The following is a 12,965-nucleotide window of genomic DNA, read 5'->3' on the forward strand; positions in this document are numbered from 1 at the left end:
CGAATGAAATTCATGCCTGGAAGATTTTTAAATTTTACATTACTGCAACTTCGTTATTTTATATTTGATATAAGGTATTTCTTTCATATTTGATCGAAGGTATTCCTTTCATATTTGATATAAGGTATTTCTTTCATATTTGATCGAAGGTATTCCTTTCATATTTTCTCTTATATTGTCTTTTTCCTTCGTTCTCTATCTTTCCTATTCTTCTTATCGCTATTTCATTTTTCTTCTTTTCGCTATTTCGTTTTTCTTCTTTTCATTATTTCATTTCTTCTCATCTCTTATCTATTTTTTCTCAACTTATCTTTTCTTCAATCTCATCAATTCTATTTCTCTGTAATTCTATTTCTCTGTAATTCTATTTCTCTGTAATTCTCTTGTTTCCTTCCCATTATCTTACTTTTTATTCATTCTTCTTCATTCTTGCTAAATATTTCTTTGTTCAACCATTTTCATTCTTAAATTTGTTTTCTTGTTTATTTTTCATCAATTCTATTTTTTTAGTCTTTTTTATTATTGCCCCCCCCCCCTCCTTCTCTCATTCGGCCATCCATATTTTTTTCTTTCTTTCCCTTATTCCTAATCTTATTACCTTTTTCTCGCTCTCGATCCTCTGTTTTTCTCTTTTATCATTTGCCTCTTTCTTATCTCTCTCATTCTATTCTTCCCTCATTCTCACTCCTGTCTTTCTCTCACTCTGTCTCTCATTGCTTTCTTTGTTATCTTCCAATTCTGTTCTCGTATTTTTCTCACAGGACTCTATCCTTATTGACGTTTTTATTTCTCTCATTCTATTTCTTTTTTTTCATTTTCACTCCTCTCTCTCTCTTTTTCCTTTTCTATCTATCTCATTACTGTTCTCATATTTCTCGCTCCTCATTTCCTCTTTTCTTATCTTTCTATCTCTCATTCAATTTGTTGTTTTTCCTTCATTTATATTCCTCTCTTTTTCCTCATCTTTTTTCTGTCTTACCTCTCTCGAATCTTTCTTTCCTATTTATCCCATTTTCCTTCTCCCTCTTTTCCTAATTTTTCCTTTCTTATCTTTCTTCAATATTGTTTCTTTATGTTCCTCTATTATTCCTTGGAGTCCTTTTCTGATTCTCTTTCTCATTCTACCCTATTCTTTCCACGTTGCCTCTCATTTATAGTATTCTCATTTTCAATCTTTCTTTTCTCTCTCCCTCGAATGGTTGATAAAACGTTTTCAGTAATATTCTGAAAATAGCGAATATTAATTTTTTGTGATTCTTTGAAAAATTTTCCACCTACTTTTCTGATTATATTACTTTATTGTCTATATGATGCTTAAAACCTTGTCTTAAGTAACATATTCTCGTGATACGCAATAAAATCCTCAGAGAAATTTGCAAAAAGCATGCGGAGATCGTGAGGAAATTTTCGTGAAATGCAAAATCATTCGACTGCACCGCGTGATTCAATAAAATCTTTGATTTTTGTTTATTAAGTAATTTCATCCCTATACAGGGTGATTCACAACTCAACGTAGGAACTTTTAGGGGAGGTAGAAAACACAAAAACAAAACAGATTCAAATAAGAATGTATGACGGAAACCCCTAATCTGATCAGCTGGAGGATAAACGAAGATGCAGAAATGACAAGCCAATAATGGGTAGATTAACCCTTTATTTAGTGATACTTTACACGAGGACAACACGTGTACACGTTAAGCTTCACAACAATAGCTCAAAGTTTTTACCATTCCCAGTTATGCACGCTTGAAAGTGCTGTTATCCGCCTCGATGGATCGGGCGTGTAGGACCCGTCCCATGGCCATCACGATAGCCCGATTTATATAGCCTAGATTTCTTGTGGGGAATCCTGAAAGCCGTGGTCTAGGAGACGCCCGTTGACTCTCACGCCGACCTCGTCACAGTTGCAAACGTCCGCGAAATGCCGGGTATTTTTGAAAGGGTTCGACAATCAATGCGTCGCCGTTGTGAAGCGCGCATGACTGTAGATGGTAAGAACTTTGAGCACTTGTGAAACTTAACGTGTACACGTACTCTGTCCTCGTATAAAGAAATTATTACTAAATAAAGAGTTTTTCCACCCATTTGCATCTTCGTTTATCCTGCAGCTTATCGAATTGGGGTTTGCATTCCTATGTGATTCTGTTTTGTTTTTGTGTTTTCTACCTCCCGAAAAAGTTTGTACGTTGAGTTTTGAATCACCCTGTATACTCATTTACTAAGCTATTAATGTCAAATTCATTTGAATATCATCTAAAACATAGCTTTCCTCCATCTGTAAAATCTTAGAAAACTATCTCTTAGGCTATAAAAAACGACGTGCAAAAAAAAAACTAATTCACCCGTCCGAATATTTTTCAGTGTCCAACGTGTAACGAAAATCTTTGGAAAAAAATGTATCGGGGTTTTCCTGTAAATAAACATACGTTGATCATGTTTCCAATATATTTCAAACGTGATTTGTTTTCTCATCCAATTTTTATGTAGAACATTTTATTTCTTTCCAGTAAATGTTTTCTTACTTTCAATCAATGTCGTTTTTTTTTTCTTCGTTTTCGTTTTCTTACTTCGTCACTTCACAGAATGTAGTTCTTCTATTCTACCCTAAGCTTTTTATCAACACTTGTTTTGAATATTCCAGAGTAAAAATAATAGATGAGAAAAATTCTGATATTTTTTTTTTGTTTTCAATTTATTAGTTTGTGGAGTTCCGTTGATCTTTTTTGTTTTCTTGGAGCTTTTTAAATAACAATGTCTTCTACTTGCATAATAACACAACATTTCTTCTTTTCTTTTTTTTTTTAATGTAGATGGTCCTAGTGAAGGAAAACTTCTTCCAGGAGATCAGATTCTGGAGATCAATGGCGAAGACGTTGTGAAGTCTCCAAGGGAAAGAGTCATTGAATTAGTCAGGTTGGTTCAGTTTGAAATTAAGGTTTTCTACTATATAGTGTGTATTTAAATTTAGATTGAAAATAATTGGCTATGACGTACTTTCCTCAGTATTGCATCTTTATTTATTGTATTAATTTGTTGATTCATATTTTACCGTCAATTTTTTTCAATAAAAAATGTTACACACACAGCAACATTCCAACAAAATTTTCAAAATAGAATGTTTGTAGAAATTCGTTATCAAAGTACAAATCAGCAAGCAATGGAAAAAGGTCGTTCTTCAACAGTGCTCTACGCAATAATCGTTCCAAAAGAATTACCTCATCAGTTGTTCTTTTTACGAGGTCTTTCATGACAATATTCCTTCATAACAAAATTTAAACAATGTTGTACGTCGTCAGACAGCCTCATTCGACTGTGAGAAATGACGAGAAAAATTAAATTCTGTTGTTTTTAAACAATGCGTTTCACTGAAAGTGATACTTTTACAGTAGCCGTACATTCATTGCAGTGGAATGGAATTCAAAATTTTATAAAATTCATATTTCTATCTCAACTCTGACTTGTCATAATTATGATAGAATGCTGTTGACATTCGAAATTTATAATTCATAATTGGATTTACCCATGCTGCTTAGCAAAGCTACTATGCAATGTAAACTACGTGTAAGTTAAGCTAACGCGCGAATGAAAATATCTGAAATCGAATATAAATTTCAGACGTAAGAGCAAAAGCTACATATTGAAAGATCTCTCCTAATGCACCAAGTTCCAAAATATGGGCGCAGTAAAATATAAAACCATCTTTTTTAAACGCAAAAATGAAGGGGGATTCTTTTGTTGTGAATCAACAACATACAGTAACATCAGAAAAACGTGAATAATGCGATAATACTTCGGAAATTTTTAATTCCAGAAGCCCACTTCCATCTGGAATTAAAAATTCTCTTCAAAAATTATACTGCTAAACACTGATTCTGTTTTCAATGATTTTTCAGTGATTTTAGGGTGCTGATTTCGAATCTGGCATTGGTTTTGTCCGAATGACTTAGGTTTTTGAGATCAAAAGTGAAAGAGTTAAATTCTAATGGTGTACATAAGCAGCATACAAATCACATTGAAACTATGAGAAATGTAAATCAATAACAAACTTACTATCAATAAATAAATACCACTGACGTCTGATCATGATAATATATTGAATAATATAAGAAAATAAAAAAATTGAAAGTAAAAATTCGACACACACAAAATTAGTTGCTGCAGACTATATTGAAATGTTGGGAGTATGCATTATCTCAAAAGCTAGAACTAATTCGGCAAAGCCACCACCAGTTTTAAAATAAGCAGACCCAATATATCCTTAAACCATTGGAATTTCTTTGGAAGCATTATTTTTTTTTTAGCAGCGTTATCAGAGCAGAAAATATCTTCTACTTATTGTACCATATCAATTTATATGAATGATTAATAATGATTGGATGATTTGGAATTTTTAAACGGCAAATTCGGAATTTTAAAAAAATATATCTGGTTGAGATGAAGAAAAATATATATAGTATTGATTGATTGCATAATATACATGCATGTACCTCCTTCAAAGTGGATACATGCCGGGGGAGGGGGGAAATTGATAATTTATAACCATTGTATTTTTTTATACACACATACGCCACTGCTTATACATTTCTTTTTATTTTTTACGTTCTGAGGACGAAAATGATGGTTTTTGGAGAGGAAAGAAATTCTCCCTTTGGTCTGTCGTTATCTTGGTTATTGACATAAAAGTTGAAACTTTTAGAAGTGTAATTTATTGTCTGACATTAAAATTTTATCGTCTCTGCCCATTTCGTGTTCCATGTGGAATATTTTCTTTTTCGTTGTCTTTTTTTTTTATGTGTATTTTCATGGTTTTTCTTGCCTTAATATATGCCTAAAAACACCGCTCTTACATTTTTTTGTTTCCAACATCAGGTTCTTATTGTAACTTTTCACTCCCACGTTAATCTGGATCAAAAGCTATAAATCAGCATTTGTTCTGTTTGATATAACATTATGCGTTTTTCCCCCCTTCTTGAAAAAGTATTGAAGTATATTAGATAAAGAAAAGTATATTAAATGTGTTTTTTATTATTATTTCAGGTCTTGTAAGCATACGGTGAAACTAAAAGTATGTCAGCCATTTGCGAATAATGTAAGTAATGTGTATTTATTTTTCTCTCCTTTATCTTCATCCATATGCTTTAACCCTTTTCCCCGCATAGCAAAAAGCACTGAACCTCCATTTAAAACGTCATATATTTTTTATAAAGTAAGGTTTCCTCCGATCTCTAGCAGGCCCAAAGTAAAAGGGATAGGAAAATGTTTTCCGCTGAGAAATCAACTTTATAAAATATCTGGGCTTGTCATTGCTAAAATTAAAGGATTCAAAGGAAGCGATATATCTCGTCAATGCCGGTGAGAGAGTTGTTAAAAGAATATGATACAGAATATCTAGAGCAAAATGAAAGAGTTGAGTCAAGCTAAATTTTATTTTGAAGTTTAATGTTCAAAACAATTATTGACAGACATGATTTCATTCCTGATTTTCATCGAATTTTCTCATATTAAGGCAATGGCTTATATGACGTTCAAAATTAATTTTTCCCAGCTTGCTGCTGCTTATTCATAGCAGCAATTTGTTCAGTACATAGTTTCTTTTCATATAGCCTTTTCTTACTTTTCCTCACTCAATGTTAATGATCTTTTACTGAAGAGTATCTAATCCTATGAACATATAGCTGTGTGATTTGCTAGAACAGTTTTAAGACTGAAATATATCTCAGCGTTTGCATCTATGACAAACATCATGAGTATTGGAAAAACCATTGGAAAGATTCGAAGGGCTCGGTGGATAAATTATAACTCATTTCCTCTCGCTTGTCAAAAAATGGGACATTTGGAAGAGAACATACTAAAATAGAGTAAAATGTTTTCTAGAGTGTACGTATAGTATACGCAATCGTTTTATTTCACTACTCCTTCCTGTGGGGGGGGGGGGGGGGGGGGGGCATTCGAAGATCATTTTTTTATAGCAAGAGTCCCCAAACGCTATATTAGCTTGAACAGTTCATCTATGAGGCACACGGATCCATTGACACAGAGACATTTCAGGAAAATGGCTTTAAATTCCTCGTCATTTTTGTTATGTCCTTGGCATGCAAGGCAACTATTTCATACCCATTGCAATGCGATTTCACCCATGTTTGCATGGGACAATATCACATTGTTCAAAGAACTGTGGTGCCATCTGTGAGCCAAAATTGTAACTAATTTCACAAACAGGCGAAATTGCAAACATGCCCATTAAACTATCTACTTGTTTTATCTTTCTTTCTATCACTGTTTCCAAGTTATGAAATTTCAAAATCAGGGAGCGCTTTCTGAAACACCCTATACTTACGAAGGAGATTGGTTAAACCATATAAACTCGAGCGTGACAACGACAGACTAGTAATTAATATTAACTGTAATATATGTTCTTTTATTAGAGAAGGTGCAAGAGACCCATTAACGTGCCTAAAACGATCAAATTGCTTTTTTTTCATTCTTAAAATTGAATGAGTTTCTGCTGAAACTTTATTTTCTCTTATCCTTTTTCTTTGCACAGCTTATGTGAATTTAAGTATGTGAAGTTACTGGATTTAGTGGGGAAGCAGCGTGGAAATTGACCTTCGCTATAGGGCACACTGCATCAAAAAGATTGGGAAAAACTGCTGTACAGTATATTCACACACTTTCAGAATGAGCGAAACATAAACGTATATAAAACGTAGGCTAAGCTCTTACAAAAATTATTCAAACTTATTTTTTACTGTTCATTGATAAAGGATTACACAAATGGGAAAAGGTAATATTGTAATTCATTAATGTACTAGTATTGTTTTTAAACTAGGCCGGATATTCGAGTCTACTGCATTTTAATTGGTTCGACTACTCTGTTTAAACTTACATTTTAATTGAGGAAACGTTAAAAATATCATTATAATTTACGCAATTTTTTATTCTATTATGCGAGATAAATTCAAATTCAATTAACAATCAAATACTTTGTTTTCTAGTTTTATTCAAATTCCATAAATCATAAAATTCAGAAACATTACAGCCTCACTAATACGCAATCATTATTATATTATTTTTAAATGTCACTAAACATCTATATCCAAGCAGGAAAACTATTATTTTTCAATTATCTGTCACTATTTAAAAAAATTTTCGTTGATGGTATCAATTTAGTTTGCTTAAAATGTCATTATATCATTTTTTTTCACATGTTCACAAAACGTTTTTATATGTTAAAAACCAATTCATACATATGTTAATCCTCCCATTTAAGTGTCAAAACTTTCGCCTGTGTAAATGATTCCCTAAGTAATTCTAAAAATAACATGACAAAGAATAGCATAGTTATTCAATAACTTATCATTGAAAGATTTGAAGCCTATGCTTTTCCCATTTTTCATCTCCTTTGTTGTTTGGATTTTATTATTATTATTGTTATTATTATTTCTCGTTTTATCTTAAAAAGAAAAAGACGGTATCGAATTTCACTTCAGATTTTCCAAAGAATGATCGCCCGTTCCTCGTATCCGAAAAAACCAATTATTTTTTCGATTTAAAAGAATTTGTTCTTTAATTTGTGTCTCATGGTTTTGTTTTACTTTTTCGTTTCTGATAAAAGATAGCCTCTGTAAAGATTCCTCTCCCATTGCTTATTTTATTTTTAACGTATCATCTAAGAAAAACATGGGCAGTTAATTGGTTTCGTTCTTACGCATAAATATTTCACGTTTTTTAGTCTTCAATTCTTTTGTTTGAATATTATATGAATTCCCGATCCTGTGGGAGAACGTATTTCTGAATAAAGATCTTGTGCATGTCAAACTTGCTTTCATCTGGATCTCTTTTGAATCTTTTTGCTTCAAGAACAATTGCTTTGTCTCAAGATATTCAGTAATATATGATGATTGAATTTTCTTTGGCTTCGTTGAAAATTCTGTACTGTGCTTTCATTGGAAAGAATCTGAATTGTATGGCTTCTCTTTGGATAGTGTACTCATTTGTATTGGTTTCGAAATTATTGGAGATCTCGTATAAATTTATTCTAAATACCATGTGGTTCGAATCGGATTAAGACCATCCCCATTCATAGCGCTTTGGAGAAAGAACTAGTGCGGTAAACGGCAACAAATTTTAACTCTTTCTGATCCAAGCATTAATATTTTTTTTTTTTTTCCTGGAATTTTCGATATATTTTTGCATTACTGACACTCGAAAAATGCATTAAAAACAAATGTTTTCTAGTCCTTATTTTTTCAGTAATCTTAATTTTTTCATATTTTTTTTGCTGCGAAATAATTAACTTCGTTAAGAAATTTTCATCCTAGATGGTTCAGCGTATATTCATCTTCGCATGCAATTTTTTCGAGAATTTTATTACTAAATTTTATGTCGCACCTTTTCCTGGAAAGAAGCCATCTTAAAAAACCCTGAAAATTCAACTTCAAGTGCTGCCCTCTGATGAAAGCCTCCAGAGTTTATATTCACCATATTCTAACTCAAAACTGACACAATCCTTCAAGTCAGGGTTTTACTCCCTGGGGGTCAAAAGAAAAAATTTTTACTGAGTAAAAGTTTTAGTGAGTAAAAGCAACCCACACATGTGTCGCACTAGAGTCTGAAAGGGTAATTATGATTTCCAAATCATTTATAAAGAAATTCCCGATAATATTTTTTGAAAATTACCGATATGGGAGAATATATTGCTGCGTGTGCAATATGTGTATACGTAGAATATGCGTAAAATTTGTGGGACGTGTAAAAAAAACCATCACAGGAAATACACTGAAGAGCCAAAAAAACTGGTACACCTACCTAATATCGTGTAGGGCCCCCGCGAGCCCGCAGAAGTGCCCCAACACGACGTGGCATGGACTCGACTAATGTCTGAAGTAGTGCTGGAGGTAATTGACACCATGAATCCTGCAGGGCTGTCCATAAATCCGTAGGAGTAAAAGGGGATGGAGATCTCTTCTGAACAGCACGTTGCAAGGCATCCCAGATATGTTTAATAATGTTCATGTCTGGGGATTTAGGTGGCCAGCGGAAGTGTCTGAAGTCAGAAGAGTGTTCCTGGAGCCACTTTGTAGCAATTCTGGGCGTGTGGGGTGTCGCATTGTCCTGCTGAAATTGTCCAGGTCCGTCGGAATGCACAATGGACATGAATGGGTGCAGGTGATCAGACAGGATGCTTACGTACCTGTCCCCTGTCAGAGTCGTATCTAGACTTATCAGGGGTCCCATATCACGCCAACTGCACACGTCCCATACCATCACAGAGCCTCCACCAGCTTGGACAGTCCCCTGTTGACATGTAGGGTCCATGGATTCATGAGGTTGTCTCCATACCCGTACACGTCCATCAGCTCGAAGCAATTGGAACCGAGACTCGTCGGACCAGGCAACGTGTTTTCAGTTCTCAACAGTCCAATGTCGGTATTGTCGGGCCCAGGCGAGGCGTAAAGCTTTGTGTCGGGCAGTCATCAAGGGTACACGAGTGGGCCTTCGGCTCCGAAAGCCCATATCGAAGATGTTTCAATGAATGGTTCGCACGCTGACACTTGTTGATGGCCCAGCATTGAAATCTGCAGCAATTTGCGGAAGGGTTGCACGTCCGTCACGTTTAATGATTCTCGTCAGTCGTCGTTGGTCCCGTTCTTGCATGATCTTTTTCCGGCCGTAGCGATGTCGTAGATTTAATTTTTTACCGGATTCCCGATATTCACGGTACACTCGTGAAAATCCAAATTTCATCGCTACCTCGGAGATGTCCCATCTCTCGTGCGCCGATTATAACATCACGTTCAAACTCACTTAAATCTAGATAACCTCCCATTGTAGCAGCAGTAACCGATCTAAGAACTATGCCAGACACTTGTTGTGTTATATAGGCGTTGACGACCGCAGCGCCGTACTCTGATTGGTTCCATATCTCTTTATTTGCATACGCATGCCTTTAGCAGTTTTTTTGGCTCTTCAGTTTAGTTGGATAACATTACCCGATGATCACAGCGATCATTTCATCACTGGTCATATTTTCTATTTAGCTCTATTGGTCATTTTTTAAATTTTTCTACAAATACAAAATCGTTTTCTCGTAGACTGAAACGTGTAATACCAAAGTTTAGTGCTGTTTCGTTTACCTGTTCGGTCTCAGAGTGCTCTGAATAGATATACTTTAAATATACTCACTCGATATATTGACGTAGTTGTGTTTTGATTGAAGATTTTGGTTCTCTTTTAGTCCCTAACTTTCCAGGTGGGAAAAATTCCCGTCCTCATGATTTTTAGGGTTTTCACCTTCTAAAATGATGGATGCACTGATGGGTGTTGAAAATCTTCCGACGATCAATCTCAACAGCTAACGGGAACTGTTGTGAGGAAAGTTTTGATTTGAATAGCCATTCCTAATATTTATCATCGGAGTGAAGTAATCTATTTTTGCCACGATGATTATTTTATAAAGTCTTATTCTATGTCTTCTTGTCTTCTTTTCTTCATTTCTCAATGCCATCACAATCAATTCCGTGCTGCAATGTATTCTTTTCGAACTGATTTTATGGGAACTGATACTTTTTGGTTTCATGCATTTGAATAAAGATCTCAATAAATCTTGCGTAGAGATGGAAATCGATTTCAATAGTCGATTATCTAAAAAACTGAAAAGAAAAATACGAATTATCTACTTCAGATTTTGAGGCCCGAACCCTGGTTCTGTACTTACTGGAATTAAGTCATGGTACCGTTTATTGATTTTATTTGTTATTCCATGAAATCAAACTGTAATCGGATTGTTTGTACAGCTATACTCGATAAATCTGAATTTCCGTTTCCCAGCGAAAATTCAGATTATTCTATATTCTGACATTAAAATTGAAATTAATATCTAATCTTTAATTCGGTGATTCCTAAACGGCATCCGATGGTGCCGTGGAATCTGTCTGGGAATGCTATCGGTTGTTTAGAAGATACTCGTAAAGTTGAAAGCATTAATAGAGCTGTAGGTTCTCAATAAGTGTTTCACGGCATTTTTTAGTACCGCTGAAATTCCAAAGCATATTGCGCACAGGTATCTAATGAGATTTCTAAAATTCGAATCTTATTCCTAACGTTGTTAATCCCTAATAATTTTCTATTCTAATTTGTAAAATCCCCTGTTCTAACACACAAATGGAAACACGATTATTGTACCCATATTTATTATTTCATTGTATGTTTTTGTTCAGTTTTCAGTTACATCAGACTCTAATATACTCTAATTTCATAATTAGTAGTTTACACATTGGAAATATCCCTTGAAACAACTAATTCAATGAAATATCATTAATTTAGAATCATAACCGTAATAAGATCATTTAATAGCAGAATTAATGTTCATTAAGAATCCCGATGAGATTTTCATATAAAAGCTCCCAGTTACGAGCTTAAACTTTTGAATTAAAGTAAGACTGGGAAAATTAAATTCTATCTCAGGACTATAAGGCTTTTGATGGTATATTATATGATATATATATAGTCATTTTAGAAATTGGCTGAAAACTTGCTTATTTCTGTGATGAACCAAAATAATAATTACCTTAATTACGCTACTATAATCCAAAATCAGTTTTAGTAACTAATAAGCAATTGTAAGATGAAATTGCTACCTAAATCTTTATGTATAGACTTGAACATATCATGCTAGTTATTTGTGTTAATGTTTTGATAGCTTCATATTATTTGTAACTGCATAGCAATGAAATCTATGTACAGAGCGTCTCGTAAATTCGTAAATAGTTTAAAAATTCCTAAAAATTGAAGGAATTGATATGTTTGAATGCAGTTTGCGAAAAAGTTGTTCTCATAAAGAGGATTTTTTTTTCTTTTGTGGAGAAAAAAAATTGAGTTAAATTTTTATCGATCGATAGATGCTGCACGTAAGTGAATCATAGAATTCTGAACCGTAATTTTTCTTCAATCTCTTCTGTGTCCAAAACGTTTGTAAAGTTCCTGCCGGCGATTCGTGGCTGAGGTAAAACAACTTCATCAGTAGTGTTTTTATGATGTTGACACTGGACTTCATACCAGTGTCAACATCACAATGAGCTATTACTAGTACTCCTTGCATTTTAGAGGATTCTGATTTGCACGTTCCAGTTTGCTTTCATGCAGCGCCTTCTTTCGATAAAATTTATAACTAATTATTTTTTCCTATACCAAAAAGAATCCTCCTTCGGGAGAATAACTTTTTTGCAAACTGCATTGAAATATAGCAATTCCTTCAATTTATATGAATTTTGAAGTAATTTACGAATTTATGGGACACCCAGTAATTTGGATAAATAAAACTACGACCCCAATCACATCACGGCTGAAATCGCTTTCTTTCAGCTGTGCACATTTTCAGGATATGCCTCCATTATTCTTCATTGTTATTACAGACATCGTAAATTCAGTGAAACCTCGCTACAACGATACTCGATATAACGATAAATCTCTCTATAACGATATTTTTCAGATTTTTTCTAAAACTACTACAACGATATTTTTTAATAATTTGCTTCAAATCGTTTTCAATTTAATTTTAACTACTCTTCTTTTTCCTTCTTCTGAATGCATCTTATTGCATCGGTATTTTTCACCACAGAACCCCTGAAGGCGATAAAGAAGTAATTGGTGTTGCTACTTTCGGTGTATGGCACAACAGGGGCAACGCGGTAAACAACTTTACGGCGGCAATGCATCGAATTGAATTGTATTAGTCAACTAAATAATTACAGTTTTTCGCGGCGAATAAACGCATAAAATCTCATTTTATAATGGTACTAATAATGCCGATTTATAAAAAATTACAACAGCATAAATTTGATGGCATACGATGATAATGTTGCCTCTCATATAACGATAATCGCTCTACAACGGTATTTTTTTCTTGATCCACGGAGTATCGTTATATCGAAGTTTCACTGCACTTGAAAATTATTAAAATTGTG

At 33.9% G+C, this 12,965-nt stretch overlaps 1 protein-coding gene across 6 annotated transcripts in view; it reads left to right on the forward strand.

Annotated features, from left to right (window-relative positions):
* Nucleotides 1-12,965, forward strand: part of LOC149088506 (uncharacterized) — a 531,717-nt gene that overhangs the window by 489,308 nt on the left and 29,444 nt on the right. For all 6 annotated transcript variants that reach the window (XM_089247938.1, XM_089247947.1, XM_089247965.1 and 3 more), the window contains 2 exons: nt 2,811-2,913; nt 5,038-5,089. In XM_089247938.1, the coding sequence (XP_089104064.1) occupies nt 2,811-2,913; nt 5,038-5,089 (155 nt within the window). The remainder of the gene's footprint in view (nt 1-2,810; nt 2,914-5,037; nt 5,090-12,965) is intronic.

The sequence above is a fragment of the Pholcus phalangioides genome, unplaced genomic scaffold, assembly GCF_987345545.1.
Source record: "Pholcus phalangioides strain wild (caught in Gottingen) unplaced genomic scaffold, Ppha-v1.0 ptg000003l_1, whole genome shotgun sequence".
In the NCBI taxonomy this organism is placed as follows: Eukaryota; Metazoa; Arthropoda; class Arachnida; order Araneae; family Pholcidae; genus Pholcus; species Pholcus phalangioides.